Source organism: Topomyia yanbarensis, chromosome 3 (assembly GCF_030247195.1).
Source record: "Topomyia yanbarensis strain Yona2022 chromosome 3, ASM3024719v1, whole genome shotgun sequence".
Lineage (NCBI taxonomy): Eukaryota > Metazoa > Arthropoda > Insecta > Diptera > Culicidae > Topomyia > Topomyia yanbarensis.
In genome coordinates this window covers 411,437,138-411,459,200 of record NC_080672.1, presented here as the reverse complement: position 1 = coordinate 411,459,200, position 22,063 = coordinate 411,437,138, and the positions used below count along the sequence as shown (strand labels likewise).

The 22,063-nt window shown below is 43.8% G+C and overlaps 2 protein-coding genes across 2 annotated transcripts; both read left to right on the top strand.

The window, feature by feature from the left end:
- The first annotated feature begins 915 nt into the window (after nucleotides 1-915).
- LOC131693965 (uncharacterized) lies at nucleotides 916-7,881 on the top strand. Its single transcript, XM_058982271.1, has 3 exons — nucleotides 916-1,030; nucleotides 1,092-1,151; nucleotides 1,205-7,881. Exon 3 carries the CDS (start codon nucleotides 1,337-1,339, stop codon nucleotides 7,850-7,852), a length of 6,516 nt encoding a protein of 2,171 aa, XP_058838254.1. The 5' UTR covers nucleotides 916-1,030; nucleotides 1,092-1,151; nucleotides 1,205-1,336; the 3' UTR covers nucleotides 7,853-7,881.
- Nucleotides 7,882-13,315: 5,434 nt separating this feature from the next.
- On the top strand, nucleotides 13,316-14,795 carry LOC131693968 (transmembrane emp24 domain-containing protein 5). Its single transcript, XM_058982278.1, has 3 exons — nucleotides 13,316-13,746; nucleotides 13,802-14,065; nucleotides 14,257-14,795. The coding sequence occupies exons 1-3, from the start codon at nucleotides 13,507-13,509 to the stop codon at nucleotides 14,482-14,484; spliced, it is 732 nt and encodes a 243-aa protein (XP_058838261.1). The 5' UTR covers nucleotides 13,316-13,506; the 3' UTR covers nucleotides 14,485-14,795.
- The last annotated feature ends 7,268 nt before the right edge of the window (nucleotides 14,796-22,063 follow it).

Below are 22,063 nucleotides of genomic sequence, written 5' to 3'. Positions count from 1 at the left end.
CTTCCTAATATACAGTGAGTTCCAAAAGGTGTAGTGATATTTTATAGAATTGAATAAATCTCGACAAACATATGATTACGGCTTAAAAGCCAACTGTCAAAATTCACTTTGAAAAGAAATACCAGACAAACCGTTACGCGCCAATCACAGATATTGGTAGTAAACAAAAGACAAAAGTTTTCTCTTTCATTAACTGCTATGAACTGTGTTCGACCAATAACGGTTTATCCGGAATTTCCATTCGAAGAGAATTTTGACAGTTGGCTTTTAAGCTGTAATCATATGTTTGTCAAGAAATGGATTGTGGCATAAACAAGTAAAGCAAACTAAAGGTCAAATCAAGTATCATCATTTAAAGTTTTACAACAACATGACGATAACAGCAATAATGTAATAATATTTCATATACGCTAAAACGTTCACTTTATCACCGGAGTGTTATCATGTTTGCGAGATCGCGGGCGTAGGCATGCGTGTATGATCACGAAGAGCTCAAGCGTTTGTATACTAACGTGTTTGTTGCGTGTGTTAGCGTTACAACTTTACTTTTCTTTACTTTTAAAACTTATTTAGGTCTGTTTTTTGGCGATCTGTTCCGCAGGAATTGGGAAATTTTTCAAAACCTTGCCAGTTTTTAGGGTTTTATTGTAGTGGCTTCAAAATTACCACTAACAGCAGAATTTTCGTCCATAGAAGATTTTTTCAAGCAATGAACGAGAGCGACAATCAAATAGGCCGTACGATTTTGATTGTTTTGTTATAGATATTGTTACCGCCAGCACTGCTTCGCAGTGTGGACACGGCCTTACTATGCGAACGCAACCACTGTGAACGCGGCCTAATGCAAGCGGCGCGTCAACCGGTATGAACTGTCAATTGACGTGGGAAGATGACATGGCTTGTCATCAGCAGTTATTTCCGTTTGCACAATCTTTTTTTCTTTGCAACATCGAACGCGATCAGACTGTTAAATTGACTTAAACTAACTTACAGCTAGGACTTAAAACTAAAATCACAGATCATTATCACAGTGAGTAGAACTAAAGCTGTACGCATTGGAGCTCATGCTTAACCTAGAATTTTGATCACAGATAGTTTAGAGTGGAGGAATAGTCTTCCCCGGATTAAAATTGATTCGCACACCGAAATTTGTGAGTTACTTATATTGTTTACATGCGTTATCTAACTCTGAATAAAATTACAGCTTTAAGCTGTTTCCGCATCAATTTGCGACAGCTAACAAGATTTCGGATTTCACCTTTTGTTCTCTGAACAAAATCTTAAAGAAATTTCGTGGCCGGGAAAGGTATCGAATTGTGCCCAGCTGAATTTCACCATGCCAAATACGGATCCCAACCTCAAAACGCCCGAGCAGGGAAAATCATCGGATTGTGTTTGCTGCGCCCATCCGGAATCGGCCGATGATTGCGTTCAATGCGACCGATGCGATGGTTGGTGGCACATGTCATGTGCTCAAGTCACATCGTCTGTTGCAGACCGGCCGTGGACATGTAGGCATTGTTTGCCGGTGAGTGTGTGCACTCCCACTTCCAGCGCAAAGGCGGCACGGATGAAGATGCAGCGACTGAAAGAGCAGCAGGAATTAGAGCAACGTCATCTAGCAGAGAAACACCAGCTGGAGGAGGAGTTGGAAGAAACGGCTAGTAATAGGAGCCGGATCAGTCACAGGACGAGCCAGGATAGAGTAAAGCAGTGGCAACAGCAGTGCATGGAACAGGGTGCAAGCGCGCATGGTCAGCAGATGGATCAACCGACAGGCGGGGCAGCAGCTTCCCCGGCCATGCAATTATGCGATCGAGAACCAACGTTGGGACAGGTGGTTAACCCATCGGAACCAGGTCTGGTTACTCGAGATCAGCAGCAGTATACCCGCGCGATGCCGAAAACACCTAAGAACCCACAATTGGAATTCTCCGTGCTCCCCGCAGTCCAGCCCCCCGTTCCCCCCGCAGCACCAACGTGTGGAAATTCGTTCGACCCTCACCAATCGGGTCTCATCGTTCGGGATCAGCAGCAGTATACCGGCGCGATCGCAAAGGCACATCGGAGTCAACGGGGTGAATTTCCCGTGCCCCCCGTAGTATCAACACTGGGCAATTTGTTCGACCCTCAACAATCGGGTCTCACCGTTTGTGATCAGCAGCAGTATACCGGCGCGATCACTCAGAGACAGCAGGTAGCAGGTTCGAGAGGTAAAGTCCAGCCCCCCGTTCCCCCCGTAGCGCCAACGTGTGGAAATTCGTTCAACCCTCACCAATCGGGTCTCATCGTTCGGGATCAGCAGCAGTATACCGGCGCGATCCCAAAGGCACATCGGAGTCAACAGGGTGAATTCCTCGTGCCCCCCGTAGTAACAACCCTGGGCAATTTGTTCGACCCTCAACAACCGGGTCTCACCGTTTGTGATCAGCAGCAGTATACCGGCGCGATCACTCAGAGACAGCAGGTAGCAGGTTCGAGAGGTAAAGTCCAGCCCCCCGTTCCCCCCGTAGCACATCAAGGTAAGCCACTGAATTATCCACCTACTAGTGTACCATTACCATCCAACTATGGATGCTCCCTCCAACACATAATGAAACAGTTCGGAACGTTGGCAGCCTCGGCCACGGTTCCATCGAACAACATGAATACAGTTTTTCCCTCGACGGGATCGAATGTTGGCCTTGCGCCACAGGCAAATCCAAGTATACATTCCGGATTAGTATCCGCAACTGCGGGACCGCCAATCGTAGGCCATACGCCACTGGCAAATGGGACAGTTTTTCCCAATATGGAACTGTCAAATGTTGGCCCTATGCCACACGTAAATCCGTCACTATCTACAGGCATAGTTCCCCCTCCGCCGGGACTGCCTGTCGTTGAACAATACACCCCCTCCCCCTCGCAGCTAGCCGCGCGTCAAGTGATGTCCCGCGATCTACCTTCGTTCTCTGGCAATCCTGTTGATTGGCCAATCTTCATCAGTAGCTTTATGAATAGTTCGCTGGCGTGCGGTTACAATAGTGCCGAGAATCTTTCGCGTCTTCAACGTTGCCTGAAAGGGCACGCGTACGAATCTGTCAAAAGCAGGTTGCTGCTTCCGGAATCAGTGCCTCAAGTGATCGATACTCTTCGGTTGTTATACGGGCGACCCGGGTTATTAATCGGTGCATTGTTACAAAAAGTGCGCAGTGTCCAGGCACCGAAGGCGGAGAAATTGGAAACTATAATCGACTTCGGCATGGCTGTGCGCAGCCTCTGCGACCACCTGGAAGCAGCGGGACAGCAGGAACATCTCTCGAATCCTACGTTGCTGATGGAGCTGGTGGAGAAGCTACCTGTACACACCAAGATGCAGTGGGCGGACTACATACAACAGCACCCGGTAGTAAACCTCAAGGCGTTTGGAGATTTTATGCTCAAAGTCGTCACAGCCGTTTGCAGTGTGTCAAACTACACCGGCGAAAGTAACAGTAGTCAGCAGAAGCCGAGACACAAAGGAGCGGTGAACACGCATAGCAACGAAGCAGAATCCGTTCGTGAGGTAGTGAGCGAAAAGGATCGAGCGTGTATATGTTGCAAGAAATCAGGTCACCGTCTAGCAGAATGCACCGCATTTAAGGCGTATACTGTGGACAGCCGATGGTACTTCGTACGAGATAAAGGTCTTTGCCGGAGTTGTCTCAACGCACATGGGAAGAGAAGCTGCAGAAACGCAACGCTGTGCGTGATCGATGGATGTACCTACCGTCATCATGCACTGCTACATTCAAATCGATCCAATGCAAACCAGCGACCAACCCAAGAATTGTCGATTGTTCAGAACCATACACATCGGCAAGGCAAGCAGACTTTTCTTTTCCGCATAATTCCTGTCGCTCTCCGTGGGCCACGAGCGACCATTGAAACTTTCGCATTTCTGGATGATGGTTCGGACTTGTCGCTCATCGAGAACAGCCTGGTGGAGCAATTGGGTATCGACGGTCGGAAGACACCGTTGTGTATGAAGTGGACCGGAAACGTCACCAGAGTTGAATCGGAATCGAAGCAAGTGAGAGTTTTCATCAGGGGAGCCAATAGCAACAAGCAGTTCACGATCAACGACGTTCGTACTGTAAATGAGCTTACTTTACCGGAACAGAATCTAGATTACGACAAGCTGGCGCGACACTACCGCCATCTGCAAGGTCTGCCGATCGCTAGCTACGCGAAAGCGATTCCCCGTCTGCTGATCGGCGTTAACAATGCGAACCTCACGGTACCGCTGCAGGCAAGAGAAGGAAAGAGAACCGAGCCTATTGCCGTGAAAACACGGTTAGGATGGTGCATATTTGGCGGTGGTGAAAGTAGGGATACGCATTCGTTGAATTATCACGCTTGTGAATGTGCCGGTACCGGCGAACAGGAGCTGCACAATGCAGTGAAAGACTATTTTTCTATGGAGGATGCCGGAGTTCAACCGCCAGTCGTGCTGGAATCTGTAGAAGACACGCGAGCTAGGGAGATTATGGAGCGGACGACTATCCGAGTAGGAGAACAATTCCAAACTGGCCTACTGTGGAGGTACGACGAAATAGAATTCCCGGACAGCTACAACATGGCGGTGAAGCGTTTCGAATGTCTGGAGCGTAGGATGCTGCGAGATCCCGAGCTGGCAGCCAATCTGAAGAAGCAAATAGCGGAGTATCAGCTGAAAGGCTATGCGCACCGTGCAACTCAAAAGGAGCTCGCACTAGCCGATCCTAAACGAGTGTGGTATTTGCCGTTAGGAGTAGTTACGAACCCCCGGAAACCGGGCAAAGTCCGCCTTATATGGGACGCGGCAGCGAAAGTAGATGGAATATCCCTGAACTCCATGCTACTAAAAGGCCCGGATCAGTTATCTTCGCTTCCCGGAGTTCTGCTGCGTTTTCGTCAGTACAAGGTGGGAGTTTCGGCAGACATCCGTGAAATGTTCCACCAGTTGTTAATCTGTGAACCGGATCGTCATTCTCAGCGCTTCTTGTTCCGGAGCGATCCATCAAGGCCTGTCGAAACGTACATTATGAACGTGGCGACCTTTGGATCCACGTGTTCGCCAGCATCAGCCCAGTATGCGAAGAACAAAAACGCCGAAGAATTCGTCGCTCGCTATCCCCGAGCTGTCGAGGGAATCCAGAGAAACCACTACGTGGACGACTATCTGGATAGCTTCGACAGTGTGGATGAGGCCGAAAGAGTTTCCCGCGCAGTCGGAGCAATCCATCAGAAAGGAGGATTCCACCTTAGAAATTGGTTGTCGAACAGTGCCGAAGTTCTACGTGGACTGAACGAGGAAGCTACCAACGCCAGCAAGAATCTCTGCTTGAGTACAACGGACGGCGATCGAGTGCTCGGCATGCTGTGGCAGACGACCGACGATGAGCTGCGGTTCTCGATGAATTTGAAGGAGGAAATTCAGCGTGTATTAAATGAAGACGAGCGGCCAACTAAACGACAGATATTGAAGTGCTTGATGGGAATATTTGATCCACTGGGGCTTCTTAGTGTGTACCTCGTGCACGGCAAGATCCTACTTCAGGACGTGTGGCGAGCCGGACTGCAGTGGGACGAAAGGGTGCCGGAAGAAATATTCGAACGTTGGTCTAGGTGGACCGCTCTGTTCCCGAAGATAAGAGATCTGCGTATTCCGCGGTGCTACTTCGAGGAAGCGACCGAACAGACGTACAAACGATTGCAACTGCACGTATTCGTCGATGCGAGCGAAGTTGCCTTTTCTGCTGTAGCATACTTCAGAGTGATTGACATAGAAGGCAAAGCCGAATGCTCGTTAGTTGCGGCAAGAACAAAGGTCGCTCCACTGAAACCCCTCTCGATTCCCCGTTTGGAGCTTCAAGCAGCGGTATTGGGCAGCCGCTTGATGTCGTTCGTGCAGGAGAACCACAGTGTTGAAGTCAAACAGCGGTTTCTGTGGAGTGATTCCGCAACAGTGCTGGCCTGGTTACGAGCCGATCATCGTCGGTACAAGCAGTACGTTGCCTGCCGAGTAGGAGAGCTTCTTTCTACAACGGATGTAGCTGAATGGCGGTGGGTTCCCAGCAAATCGAATCCAGCGGACGCTGCCACGAAGTGGGGAAAGAACTCATGCCCGAAAGAATGCGACGAATGGTTTAAGGGACCTGAGTTTTTACGGCTGTCCGAAGACAATTGGCCGGAGCAAGTGAAAACATCAACGGCTCCTGAAGAAGAACTACGGCCCTGCTTGGTGATCCAAGGAGCGACTATTCCGGAGTGTGTGGTGGATTTCGCCCGGTTCTCGAGGTGGAGACGACTTCTTGGAGCAATAGCATATGTACACCGTTTCATAGACAACTGTCAGCGGAGGCGAAGAAATGAGAAGCCGGAACTACTGCATCTGAGTCAGGACGAGCTGAGAAAAGCGAAGAGCACGATAATACGAATGGTACAGTGGCAGGAGTTTCCCGCAGAAATGGCCTCGCTTACGAGAGGACAAACGGAGTTGCCTAAGACAAGCCGTTTGTATCAAACAACGCCGACAATGGATGAACACGGAGTGCTGCGCGTTGATGGACGAATTGGAGCCGCACCACATGCCGCATTCGATGCCAGGTTCCCGGCGATTCTCCCAAGAAAACACCATGTAACGAAGCTTGTGGTCCACGACTTTCATCGAGCCTGCCGGCATGGGAACTCGGAGACGGTAGTGAATGAAGTTCGGCAGTACTACAACATTTCACGGTTAAGGACGGTGGTGAAGCAAGTTGCGGCTGCATGCCAGTGGTGTAAAGTCGCGAAAGCGAACCCGAAGGTTCCTCGAATGGCACCGCTGCCTGTGGCTCGATTGTCATCGTTCTGTCGGCCGTTTACCTACACCGGCATAGACTTCTTTGGGCCGTTCTTGGTGAAAGTGGGAAGGAGCGCTGCCAAACGTTGGATCTGCCTATCCACGTGTCTCACCACACGTGCCGTCCATGTTGAGGTTGCCCATAGCCTGTCTACACCGTCGTGCGTCAAGTGTATTCGCCGTTTCGTTTGTCGGCGAGGAGCGCCAGCGGAAATCTATACCGACAATGGTACCAACTTCCAAGGTGCCAAACGTTTGCTGCAGGAAGAAATCGAAAACGAATTGGCAGCGACGTTCACAAATGAAGATACAAAGTGGAATTTCATCCCGCCAGGAGCACCTCACATGGGTGGCGCGTGGGAAAGGATGGTGCGCTCAGTTAAGTCGGCAATGGAAGCTGCTTACAAGAACGATCGAAAGCTGGACGATGAAGGACTGGAAACGTTAGTCGTCGAAGCCGAGGGTATCGTCAACAGTCGACCACTTACCTACTTACCTTTAGACGCTGCCGAAGGTGAGGCTCTAACACCAAACCACTTCCTATTAGGAAGCTCTAAGGGAGTGCGTCAGCCGGCTGTTAACATTAGTGACCCTGCCTATGCGGTGAAGAGTTCCTGGAACCTTATACAGCATCAACTGGACATATTTTGGAAGCGTTGGGTTCAGGAATACCTCCCGATGCTCACTAAGCGGATGAAGTGGTTCGGAGAAGTGACTCCCGTAGCTGTTGGAGATCTGGTCCTCGTAGTTGATGACACTCGCCGAAATGGCTGGCTACGTGGAAGAGTGAAGGAAGTTGTGACTGCAGAAGACGGACGCGTTCGGCAAGCTGTGGTTCAGACTGCGAGGGGGTTACTGCGTAGACCGGTGTCAAAATTGGCCGTGTTGGAGGTTGAGCCAGATGGTAAAACTGGGACCGGTGACCAGTGTTACGGGGGAGAGGATGTTACCGCCAGCACTGCTTCGCAGTGTGGACACGGCCTTACTATGCGAACGCAACCACTGTGAACGCGGCCTAATGCAAGCGGCGCGTCAACCGGTATGAACTGTCAATTGACGTGGGAAGATGACATGGCTTGTCATCAGCAGTTATTTCCGTTTGCACAATCTTTTTTTCTTTGCAACATCGAACGCGATCAGACTGTTAAATTGACTTAAACTAACTTACAGCTAGGACTTAAAACTAAAATCACAGATCATTATCACAGTGAGTAGAACTAAAGCTGTACGCATTGGAGCTCATGCTTAACCTAGAATTTTGATCACAGATAGTTTAGAGTGGAGGAATAGTCTTCCCCGGATTAAAATTGATTCGCACACCGAAATTTGTGAGTTACTTATATTGTTTACATGCGTTATCTAACTCTGAATAAAATTACAGCTTTAAGCTGTTTCCGCATCAATTTGCGACAGCTAACAAGATTTCGGATTTCACCTTTTGTTCTCTGAACAGATATTCTGGTTGCAGTTGAAAACTGGTAAATGCAAGCACGCACCATTGGCCTGCAAAGATCATCTGGTATTTTGTCATCTTCAGGATTTCTGTCATGGGACACTCCGAGTTTATAAGAGTCCTAAACCAGGGCTCATCACCAAATCCAGGGGATACAGTCCAAGGGGTAAGTTGGTACAAAAAACAAGGTCATTATAATTGCCGATAACTTTTGTATATGTAAATTTTCTTTGCATTCGCTTCTTTAATTTCAATTAGGAGCCATATATCAAGCGATCCAAATTCGTACTTTTCACAGAAGGATGCTTTAAAAACGTAACAAAGTTGCTTTATTGAAGATTGTTAAAAGAAGCATTTTTACCACTAAGGTTGGAAGCAGGTGTTGTAATGTTTGGCGCACCACAATGAGAACCTCTGAACATCTCATGAAGCTTTTAAGAAGTGCAGTTACGCATAAAACAGGAAGACGTTTCTTTTTGCGTCACTAACCTACAAGTTGTATAGTTAACTAGTAATGATGTGTCAATAAACTTTATCAACTTTGTAGGATGTCATTTTGCTAATTTGGCAGTTTTAATAGTAGATATTGTAAGTATATTTCACTGAGAAGAAACATCGAAAATTGCGCTAAAAACATATTTCCAGAGTATTTTTTGGAAGCCTATAGAGAAAAAGGGGTTGAAAATATCATTTTTGTGAAAGGGACAGATTTGGATAAAAGAACTTGCGAAAGAGGGAAAATCGCTGTGAGATATTCTGCCCATAATCGCATGTCAGTCCCATGTTCAATGGGTTTTTTTTTATCTATATGGCACTGACTTGTGATTATAGGCAGTATTGCTCTCGTCGTCTAGAAAGATCGACAACATGTTTTCAAAGTTCGTCATAACATAGCCACTGGATGCCACAGAAAGCTTCCGCCATTGATAATAGTCATATCAAACGACTTTCCACTCTATGGATGCATTTAAACCCGCATCGACGATCAGACATGACCTGATATAATCATTGCTACACAGAACATGGAATTAACTGTTGGTAGGAGCCTCAGGGAAGTCTTACTAAAAGAGTAGACACCTGGAAACTTGACTGCAGTTAGACAAAGAGCAAATGGGTTAGTTCCCAAAATTCAAAGAAAAAATGGCAGAAAATCCTATGGCCAGTTGAGACAAAGGTGTAATATGGTAGGATTTGGTGGGAAATGATTGGTTCGAAGTTCAGAAAATTCTGAATGTCAGTCACAATACTTTCAACCATGGAGAAGAGAATATTATGGTTGAGGTTTGCTTCTCTTGGCACGGAGTTGGCTCAGTTTGCTGGATCGAAGGTATTACGGATCAATATGTTTATTACTTCCATAAGCTGATTGAAAAATGTCTGCAGGGGAAGTGTGTGCATAAACGTAATAGCAACAAGTTTTTCGCCAATCATTGAAATTAGGGTGACTATTGAGCTTGAGCTTGTGCGACCACCCCTGGCTGCTACTTCGTTGTCGATCTGGACTAGCTGAAGTTGCACAGGAAATCAGTAGATAATTATGCTTGGGAGTAGCAAAACCATCTTTCAATGTGCAACTCCTGGTAATCCTAAAGAGTTTATTGATCAATACCGGCACCAGCCAGGCCCGAACGTAGATCGCGGAAGGAAAGAGAAGGATGGTTAGTCCGATACTTGCTTTTGCTAGAGGCCGTATATACTACTGCGCACTCCACAAGTATCACGGGAAGAGGATATTTTGTTAGTAAGTATAGATAGAAGTTGGATTCTAGTTTTTCTTTACCGACGCCAGAGAGGTGACTCCACTATCTGGACTATATGTTGATCCATCAACCGGGGACCAACAGCTTTACTTGCTTTCCGAAGGAAGACTTGACCACAGATTTTTTCACCTCAGAAAAATCTCAACGACCTCGGCTGGAATTGAACCCAGGACAACTGGAATGAGTGGCGGTCACGCTTACCACTCAACCACCGGCGCCGTCTGAAATTAGGGTGACTATTAGAATGAAAGAAAAAAGGACTTCTATCGGCCCACCCCTGAGTCGATTCCAAGTCCCACCAGGAGCGTCTGCTTCAAATTTGAGCCAAATCGAACAAGTCTAGCTACCGGATCAACGTGCTTGAAGTTTGTATGGGATTTTTCGACAATTTACATGGAGAAAACCTACTTGCTCACATTATCGCCGCTAGGTGGCACTGTATACGCACAGAGAACAGACATCCATGATCGAACAAATATATTATCCGTCCAATCCAAAACAACCGATTCCGACTCAATCGGTTGATACTGAATTCACTCATAATTCCGAACCGGTTTCGAAATGGTTTGACTGAGTAGGGGTATAACCGCTGTCAATTCAGTCGAACTCCGCCACTAAAAACATAACGACAGTAGCGCTTCTGGTGAAGATATCCACACTACCTTAAAAAACGTTAGACATTTTTACACAGGTTGAATGCAGAAGATGGACGTCTGTTCTCTGTGGTATACGCTAGATGATCACCAAACTTAATATACAAGATAGCGAGTTAACGTTTTCAGAAGAATTATTACAATCAACCTATTCTACAACTTTCTAGAAGACACCTACGCTCTATCTCCCTCCATTAAAAAGTTAGTGTTGGTGCCCTCTATACAATGAAATGTAGAACTAACCGATTACAGCCAAAATATTGATCATTCTTCCGAACATATCATTCAGCTAAACCCAACCAACTTTTTGCAAAACAAATGAGTTCGTTAATATCTACTTTTGCACTACAGTAAGATGTCGTTTTTGGCACATTCCGTACGTAGTAAATCTTCAAAAAAATGCTCAATACCATTTTGTTGTAATAATTGATATCACTTTTGACTTTATTTCCAAACATGATAGTCATAATTACTACATACATATTTAATATTATTTTTCATTAAGTCTTCGCTTTATTCACTCTCGCCCAGGTCGCAGTTACGGCCAACCATAACTGAAACGTAAATTCACTCTAAATCAGAGTACGAAAAACAAAGCCTAATGCACTCGAATCTCCCAATCGTTCCTTCCGATGTCTCTTTTAGATCTGTCAATAATGCTTCTTTATTTTTCTTTCGAATTTTCTTTTCTCACCTGGAAATTGAAAAAAGACACAACGTTTCATTCATATGTAGCCTGCAGATATCCGTAAAGATTTGGGCAGCTGTCAAAGTTTTCAAAATGGCGCTATTGAAATTTTGTTTGCATTTCGCCATGTTTACGCTGTGAATGTTAAAAAGTCAAAAATCAATAGCAGATAAAAACACAAAGACGCAAGGATATTATAACATTTAAAAACAGACAGAATTGTAAGAACAAATCGAACCGGTTCCAGTTGTGAACCAAACTCTAGGCGCTATCGATACCGATAAAACGAGTTCTGGCAAACGAACTTCTTCTCGGCTTGAATCGTCGCAGATTCTCTTCACTGTTTCGGAAAGGATACATCGACGTTCTGGTCCACTTCTTTAAAGCTTCTGAGCATCCTTCACCAATTGCTGTAAATCCGCGAGCATGTTTCCGGTCCATAAAAGGAAAATAAGCGAGACATCAATAACTGTAGTGAAATAAAGTCATTGAACGCTGTCTCGAGCTGGTAATTTTGGGATCACTTCAAGCTTAATGCAAGCAACGATCAACATGACTTTCGGTTTAGATGTTGAACAGGCAGTACAGAGCATAACGCTCAAACTGATAAATTTTACACCGACCTATCTGCCACTTTTGATAGAGTGAACCACAATAGACCAATCGCTAAACAGAAATTCAAAATTAACGGTAGTTTTGGCGAACCTAGCTCATATATCGAGAGATAATGGTTGGAGCTTGCAAGGCACCCACATTTACTTCTACGATGGGAGCAGCCCAGGGAAGCTACTTGGGACCGTTGAAGTTTCTGCTTTACTTCAATGACGTGTGTTTAGTGTGTGAAGATTCCTTTCCAGTCTTCCGCAGACGATCTCAATATATTTCGTCTCGTCCGCTCAATTGAGGATTGTAAATTTTTGCTATAACAGCTTAAAAGCTTTGCTGTTTGTGGTGTAATAAGAACCGAACTGTGTGTGTGTGCCAGACCCTAAGCAATTTCTTCACAGCTTCCCTGGGTAGAATATCGCCAGGCACGTTCGAGTGCCTAGCGATATTCTTCCCAGGGGATTGCCTTTCGATTGTTCTGGGTTTGAACTCGTCTGATATGGTCATCCTATTTAAACGGATAGTGGAACATTATTTATATTTATTCACTGCAGTAACGGTTTTTTTTAATGAAAAATGTCACTTTAGGGGTGAAAATCGTACGAGCTGCTTACCTACACAAAACGAATGAATAAAATGGTGTATTTCAGAGGGCATTTCCGCTACTATTAGAATGTACTGATGTGGATGCGCACCTCAACAAAGTTTTGAATTGAGGATATGTTAACAGTCGGCCCTATTTTGCGCGGCGTGTGACGTGAGACGACTAATCTCACCTCACTCTACGTGACTTTTCTCACTCGATTCTGAAGAGTCACTTCGGGTGACGTGAGACGCCCATTTAACCGCAATAAGGAATCTCACCTCGCCCGAGTCGACTCTCAGAATTGGGTGAGAAAAGACACATGAAGTGAGGTGAGTTTAGTCGTCTCACGTCACACGCCGCGCAGAATAAGCCCGAGTATTAACTTGTCCTGTGTATCAGCATGCCCCGATCTCCCCTACACCGCATTTATTCGAAACGCCTCCGGAGATTCACTGGTACTCACTCAGTATCGTAATGTATTATACCAAAATTGACTGAAACACTGCCTGTTTCGTCGGAAAAAATTTAGTTTTCGCCGAAATTGTTAAGGTTAATTCCCCTTAATTCAATCCGACTTGTAGCCAAACTTCCATTGCGATGCTTTGATCGCATAATTTCAGTCAAAATAAACAGCTTCGGAAAGCTCTATACAACCAAAGAGTACACAATCACCAACACCAGCACCAACTGTTGCCCACTATCACCCAATATTATTATTCTTCTACAAACTTGATTTCAGACAGCTCCAGATCCAAACTAGCGGATGGAGTGAATCCACGCACACAGCGCAACCGATATAGGTAGTTAGGTGAAAGGAGCACCAGTTGAACACACATTTTCGAAATCATTCACAGCTCAGTCCAGCACAGACCCTCTCTATATTGCCCGTATAAGCAGTGTAGAATCAGTGCAAAACATGCCCGTAACAAAATCCTTTACGTGGCACACGGTTCGTAATTTGTTGATTGTGTTCACCCTCTTTGGAGGCTATCTGGTACGGTTGGTTGGCACACAGGACACCGAAGCTCCGGCACGGCCATGGTACGAAAGCCTACCTGCCGTCGCCATGGATTACAAGGTGCATATCGAGGCGGGCAAAGAGGACTGCTACTTTCAGTATGTCCAGCCGGGTAGCACTTTCTACGTCAGCTTTCAGGTGGGTTGAATGATTCGAATGTTTAGTGAATAAAGAAACATGCACAAATTAACAGGTAATCCGAGGAGGAGATGGAATGGCCGGATTTGCAGTGCGAAATCCCCGAGGAGAGATTGTCCACCCATATCAGTGGCAGGCATCCAGTGACTTCACCGATGGATCTTCAATGGGAGGATACTATGCGGTGTGTATTGACAATCAATTTGCCAAGTTTGCTAGCAAATTGGTAAATCTTTACCTGACCGTGATCCGATATGACGAGTGGGAGAAGTACACGAAAGAGATTGAGGATCTGAATGTCAACATGAATAATTTCACGGTATGTTAATGTACGAGTAGCGTTGAACTGTGATGGTTAAAAGTTTGTGAACTAAATCAGGTCTTCCGACGATAGAATCAAAACTAAGAAATCTAAGTGTGATCAAAGGCTATTTTAATCATAACTGTTCAACGCATATGTTAGATAACAAGCATTGCTTATCTAAAGTAAATTTTATCGTTCCCAACCAGAATACCATTTCTACTGTGGAACGAAATTTGAACGCAATGTTCCAGTACCAGGCTTACTCGCGGAACACAGAGGCACGAGACTACGCACTTATCATAGACAACAACTCATACGTACAACGCTGGTCGATCCTGCAAATCGTGGTCATCGTCTTGACCACATCGGTTCAGGTGTACTTCGTGAGAAAATTGTTCGATATCAAGACCGGTTCCAGCAAAATGAGAATCTAGACGGTCGGCTAAGGACTACTGTGTGTATGAATGGTTGTGACACAGCAGCAGCAGCATGTGCGATTTGTTTATCATTCCAAGCGTGATCCTAGATGCACTCTGCAGCATTTCGAAATCTTCCGAAGAAATATTCATACTTAAGGGAGTACCTATTTACATTATTTTGCGTATGATACAATGATTTTCCAATGAAATGAAACAGTACGACTTTCTGTTTAAATTGTAGCAACAAGAAAAGTGATAACGATCTGTCTGTTCATCCACGCGTAACGATTGTTGGTTTTTAGTAATAAAATATGTGAAAACAGTGATTTGTTATCATGTCTTTTTCAGCTCTAGAAAAGCGAGAGTTTCTCAAGGAGTAATAGCGCCTTGTTGAACCTTTATAGTAAGGACCGTAGCCATCTTAGCTCACACATCAGTCAAGGTCTGACATTGCTTCCAAGACAATCATAGATTTCATTACCCTTGCGATTGCCAAATAAGCCACTCGTGGAACCTTTGATAATTCCATAACACCCTATTGCTGGTCACTTTAGTTCAGCAAACCATTGAAGCATATGCTCCCATTGATCTTATGGGTGTGAAGCTAGTGCGTCATTTTTGGTTTCAATCTCCCTTTTCCCAAAAAGACTTCGGGGTTCCATTAAGGACTACATTTCCTTTTCTTGTCAACGGAATAACGGCGATTTTTCGGAACACGTTTTTACCAGTTTGAAAACCGCCTGAAATCGTAGATTCAATCTTACCCCTAACAGTGATGACCACGTCGCCTGCCTAACCCGTTATATCTACCCCTTCCAGTATGTTCAGGAGTCCGTCTACTGTTAGGGACCACAGAAGGGGTGACAGCACTCTTCCTAGATGGCAGCGTCTAGTTGTTCTCATGGTTATGGTCTCGCTGTCACAGTCCGGCAATTCAGCACTTCAGTAATCCAGTCGACAGTGGATTTAATGGGCAAATTGAGACGGCGAATGCATGAGTTTCATGTACTATACTAGAGAGTCCCTCGAAATGTCACATAGAAAATGCTTCGGTAATCTAGAATTCTTTGCTGTTAATCCTGCATCACAGAAAAACTTTTTTTTAGTTGAGAAGTTGTTAGCAGCTAGTATGCATATTCGGAAATTCAATTTTTTTTAACAGCAGCACCCTTTTTGGAGGTTGACATCTTCTGGTGAATTTTCAGTGCGAGCTACTCAAGTTCAATGCAATTTGCATTGAACACCACCGATTTGCCGATGGGCAATTTTCGTTTCTCGGATTTTTTGGATTATATTTTGACAAGATCCTTTTTACACGACATATATACAGTGAAAATCCTAGCAAATATCAACAAAAACTGCTACCATCAATAGATTAGAGAACTGATAGAAAAGGAGACCACTATAGATTAGTTGGTCAAGGTCAAGGTTGGCAGGACTGAAGGGACCGTGCTACTTCTACTACTTCAGAAGATCTAGTACACAACGCAAGACTTGCACGACCTTTGTCTGTACAGTTAAGCAACTTACTTCTTTGTATTGGACGATTTTCTGTTGTCCAAGGTTCTTGATTAGATCCAATTCCATTCGATTCCTTCATAAACCTTCTGTTTAGAATCACTGAATTTTTGGTTAATTTGGATGCATTTGATACTGGAAATCAATTTGGAAGTGATGAGATTCGGGGCTCCTGGCGGTTGATATTTCTTCCCCTCTTCCCAGTTTTTCCTTAGCATTTTCCCAGTTTATAACGTTTGGGGAGTGTCTAGGTTTGGGTATCGAGGTGTTTATAGCCGTCTGTTCCTCCAGTTTTGTACTAGACCCTGGTACAACTTCTTTGGCATTGTGAGGGAACGGATTCTTTTGCAATCATATTAGGTTTGTTCCAGTACACGGAAGTCACTCCGGAGTAAATAGGAGCAATAAATTCTTGCTCCTTTTTACTCCGGTTTGCTACCAGAAGAAGAAAAAAGAGAAGAAGAAGAGTATTTCCAGTTTCTCCTGGTACTGGAACAGACCTATTGACTTCCATGGCAGGCCTGTTACACTGTGTAATCTTCTCCTCTTTCTTGGTTTCGGGCACCACTTTAACCTTCAGTCTGCAGCCAGAATCAATCTCAAATTTTTGGTTCTCCAGGCTCTTCTAGGAGATTGTATCCATCTGTAAAGTGAGGGTGGCTACAGCTCCGGTGTTCTTTTCATTGTGATTCCTCCATCCAGAGGTTAATAGATTATTTTGGGCCATCCATTCTGAGGATGAAGTCAGTTGCGTTTTCAGCATTATGCCGCGAATATCCCACACCCATGGGCTCCTTCGGGAATTCAGGTTCCCTCAAGCTCCACTAGTGATTTGAAATTGTAAGCCCTTAAATCATGCATTCTTCGGCACGGGAATGTTGTTTTGGTCAATCACGGAGTAGCAACTACAAATTATACGGTCATCATGGTCATGCTCGATTTACATGGTGAAAGCCGATTAGCTTGCGTTTTCACCGGCACTGTATGCATCAGTTTAGCACTACAAATGAAAATAAATAATATTTTTATTGTCTACAACTTTGTCGAAGACTGCAAACTGAAACAACTTCCTTGGGAAAAGTTATTAAACTTTCAATGAATTAATGTCCACGGATGCCACATGTTTTGGTGACACGTCTGTAGAAGAATAAATAAAATATAATTGTAATTTTTTTTTTCGGGAGTTGTCCTACTGAAGTTGTAGAGCTAGATTTTTGGAAGGGCTCCCCGTCAGAGTCATACACTACAATTGCAGACGAGACAGGCAATGGTGCCCACTAAAACACTGCTTTAGGCCAATTGCAGCGGGCCGTGATTCTGAATGTGATATTTATTATACGGTTCAGGTATGTGCGGGCGTAGGGACTTCGCGATCGCGTGTATCATCGCGAAGGGCTCGAGCATTTGTACGTTAACGTGTTCGATCGCGAGAGCGTTTGTATGTCGCGTGTGCAAACGTTTATGCAACTTCGCGTGTAATAAATTCTATATTAACACCGTGTGCCTTTCGCATATTCGCGTGTGTTCAAGAATGATCGCACGCGGATCGTTGATCTGATACTTAATTTTCGTGTGCGGTTCAGATTATATAAGAAAGGGGGTTGCTTCCAGTCATGTCGCGTGTTGTCCAGTGGATATGAGCTTAATTTTTTTATTGGTATAACTGAATCTATGGACCTAAGTTGCTAGAATGGAGGGTAAAGATTTCCGGACGTGACCGATTCGTGATCGCGAGCGTTGACGGGTTCGCGTTTGAGACAGCGTTTGTAACTTCGTAAGTACTAAAACGTTTATATTGATACCGGAGTGTTATCAAGACTGCGCGATCGCCATGTTAAACTTGCATCACCTAAAAATGTGCAAGCTCGAACGTACTCGACTGTATTCGATCATCTGTTTTTATCAAAATAATTTTTCAAGTGGTTCAATATATGAATCAAAAGAGAAGTTATAAGTTTGATACTGAGCAACAAGAAATAAAGAAAAGCAAAAAATATCCAATTTCTTCAAAAACACAAAGTTGATGGAAAAGAGCATAAGTAAAATGCTTTTTATGCAGTTATAGGTATAGAACACGATTAATATCTTTCTAAATATCATTGTGAAATACTAATACGCACATGGAAAGTGAAGCCTACTGTGAATAACAAAATACATTTTTTAAATAAAATCACAATACTTGTTCTGCTTGTGTGACGTCATGCTTGCTTGGATCCGGATTCTGACAGTTTGTTTGGCTCGATAAAAGTACCTTCGCTAGTCTATTACTACGAGTGTCTATAGTGTTGTCTAGTGGATATAGGAGTTATTGAGACATTCACCGAAACGTTCACGCTGCACCAACTGCTTACTAAACGCCACCCTAAGGTTGCCAGCAAGTTTTTTGTGTAACTAGTACTTGTATTTGCTATTTGCAGTAGTAGTAAGTCTCCCATTTTGGTTTGAACGCAAAGATAATTTTTAAAACAGAATTTGATTGATAAGTATAGCGCTCATTAAACCAATTTTATCAATTCTTTAATCTAAAAAGAATTTTTGAATTTTACTGATCGTGATTAATTTGGCAGCACTTCCATCTGGTATAATCAATCTTCACAAAACGATGCATAACGAAGGGCTGATTTTTGGAACAACTTGTTTACCCATTCAGCCCCTTGTTATGCAAATTTACAACATTATGACAGATTGGCTAAGCGCGGTGTTTCATGAAGCGCGGCCGTTCCTTTCGATCAGGAAAGGCCGCGTGGAATTTTGGGGAAATGCGCTAATATTTTTCTTCCAAGTTTTTAAATTTTATTTTTTTTATTTCTTATTTTGACGTAGGACTACTTCTTTGTTATCGATATAGGGGTGCACGCTGCCAAATTCTACAAAAATGGTATGTAACGAAAAGTGGTCCAATTTTAAACGCATATAATTCAGCCATCTCACGATAAATTTTCAATTTTTTTTGCGCATATCGCCCCGAAATACTTCTAAGAATAGATTCCAATAGATAAACCCAAAGATTTTTGATATCATGGCATTAAAATTTTAAATAATGAACAACCTAGTCAAAATATCGCGCATTTACACACAGAAGATAGCGCTTCCCTAGTCCAGCACGACATATTTGTGTACCTAGCGCGCTACGCTTCTATGAATGACGTCATCATCGACTATTTAAACGGACGGATTTCGCCGAACACGCTCAGTTGCGTGTTGAGCGGCAGGTGAAGCAGATCACTGCGCTTACAGCCAGTGTAAGCGATGCCGGCGTCGGCGGTAAAACATGATGATGAGTTATGTTTTACCATAGACCATGGGGTAGACTTGGGTGCAACGCCCAACTCCTACTCTGCAGAAGGCAAAGAATTCTTCACATTTCCTTTCGATCATGCCCATATGAGCCTGCCTAGTTCTAGTTTTCCGGTCTAAGTTTATAACTGATTCGCTCTAGAATACCTATCCGTCTTTCAATTTCATTGCTTTCGTTTCTCTTAGTCTCAAATTTGCCGAAAATAGCCAACAAAATCGATACAGTAGAACCTTGCGGCATTTAAAACATAGTAACTACTAATACTTGACTAGCCCAACCACAACAAGTAGCATATACTTTCTCAATTATCTATTTCTTTCTTGGTTGATTCCCAGTAAACCAGCAATCGTATATAAAAGTGATTTTTTATTTTCATAATATTTTTAAAAAAATACTTCTTGTTACCACATTGGGGACATTAAGCTGCATAAACCTTCATGTGTGATTGTAAAGTTGATCATATATAAACTCAAAATGATAAGCTAGATGATTGTATAATGCTTCTGATGAGACCAAAATTCGTCGTACATCACATAGTTCTACTATACCGATTTGTTGTACGTATATGGCCTCCACTTTTGTTCACATAGAAGAGATCTGTGTATTTTATACAATCAATTCATATCGTTGAAGAGTACAGTTAATCAAATTGCAACTTATTAAAGTGAATCAAAATGTTGGCTGGGTTGTTGGTTGTGAGCTGGTAAAGAGAGGAAAAATATAGAACAGAAAAAAGGCTCACATCAGCCTTCCCGGTCTCCTCGATACACCACTATCGAGGTGCGTTGTAATCAACAATTTGAGAGCGGGCTTCTTATATAAATCAAATCCTGAGTAGTAATAATGATTGGTGGATTGTTAACATGAGAACTATTTAACCTCTAGTAGAACTTGATGCAAATAACAACTAAAAAGAGCGAAGATCCTTATATTTAGATAACTCTATTGAATCTATTGTGGCTCGATGCTGTTTACAATACCGTCAATCCCATCAAATCAAATGTAATTGTAATTGTAAGTTTATTGAATACGAAATTCTGTCGGTTCAAACTTAATATCAGGATAAGCAAACGTCTGAAAAGTCTGTAGATGGTTGCGTACATCCTAGTTACATTAGACTATTGCTTTAAAAGACTGAAACTAGAATACTATTTTGAGGGAATGACTCATTCAAATACAGTTACTCTAGTGCAAACTATTACTATTTTAAAAGTCTGTAGATGTATGGCTCCGTTAATGGAAGACTCAACGATCTGTAAAATACAGACATGTCTGTAAATCTGGTATCGCTTGTAATGTCTGAGTTAGTAAACATGTAGCGGTGAATCAGTAGTAGATCCCCACGAACTTTATTTTTTTACAAAACGATAGTTGGCTTTAGGTGAATAGTATGTTTGTAAACTATTTTTTCTCCATTAAGGAGAAAATTGTTTGAGACCATCTTTGCGCGTGAAGAGCACCAATACCAAAATTAGATATGAAATTTGCATTTTGATTTCATCTCATCAGAATCCGACAATAACTTAGTGACAGGACTATGCTACCGCCGGATTGACGCCAATTCCAAAAAAAAAACAAAACACTATTTGTGTTTCCATGCTTGGTGCAGCCGAGGCGGATGTTTCTCTCGGTAGCCCGTCAACGAACCGGCGCTAGCAGCTACATTTCTTGGCTTTCATAAAACTCTTCAATCGTGTTTCTAACATTGCATACTGTCGATAGCTAGCCATCCCGGAAGCTCTTATACGCGGCGGCCTTCTCCGCGTACACGTCCGAGCACTATTTGTCCCAACATGGGTTGGGAGACCTTCCGTGAGAATTCGCGACTGGTACGCGTTTAGTCTGCGCTTGAACCGCGGTGTCGAGCCAACCAGGACCCCGCACTCTTTCTGGGGAGGAAGCTCCTGTGTGGACTCGATTTTGCCGGATATCGTGGACGTGTTTTTGATGGTCTTGGACAGTTGGCAATTGAAAACATGGTAGGCAAATGTTCGCTACCGTGGACATCAGGGATCACCTTCCACATGTAATCTAACTGTAGTGATGTCGAGCATGGTGAATTCAACGCGCTTACGCGTGCTGGTGGTGTACGAATCCGTGTCATTTCTCCCGTGTTTAAGATGGTCGTGTTGAAATTGTCGCAAAGATCTTGGATTATTGTTGATCTGTTATCATCATGAAGGCAACCCGGCGTCTTTATGGTGTATCGTGCAAGTTAGGGAAAAAAGGTATTATAATTAGTCTATAGACTCATCTGTTTGAAAAAAATGGGGCATTTGGGGTATTGGTGTCCCTAGATGTAGAATTCAAATTTGCAAGTTCAGCAGCAAAATGCTTCGGCTTTAAGGCATCACTTCCATTGAATTTATTAGATGTAATTGGCGCACTCCTAGAGGGACTCTTACGAGGTAGTCTAGGAACAGCAAGATTTCTTCTCTTCTTGGGCATCGCCGGGTTAACGAAATATGTTCTCTATTGTGGACCATCAGATTCTTGCTCAACACGAGCCAAAAAAGCGTAGCATTTCTGCATAAGAGCGCTTCGTGCGTTTCTTAACAGTGCGTTTAGGAGACATGGACATGATGGAAGGTAATGCGGAGGCCCTCCGGAGGGCCCTGCAGTAAATATTTTTCAGTTTTTTATACGCATGATCTCCCTCGTATTTTGTGCAACGTTTTTACTTGCCTTGCCACAAATGGGGTTCTATGCAAATCATTTCACACACAATACTTGGGAGTTTGTTTTCCTCCAGCTGCATATGCAAAACTGTCAGTCAAT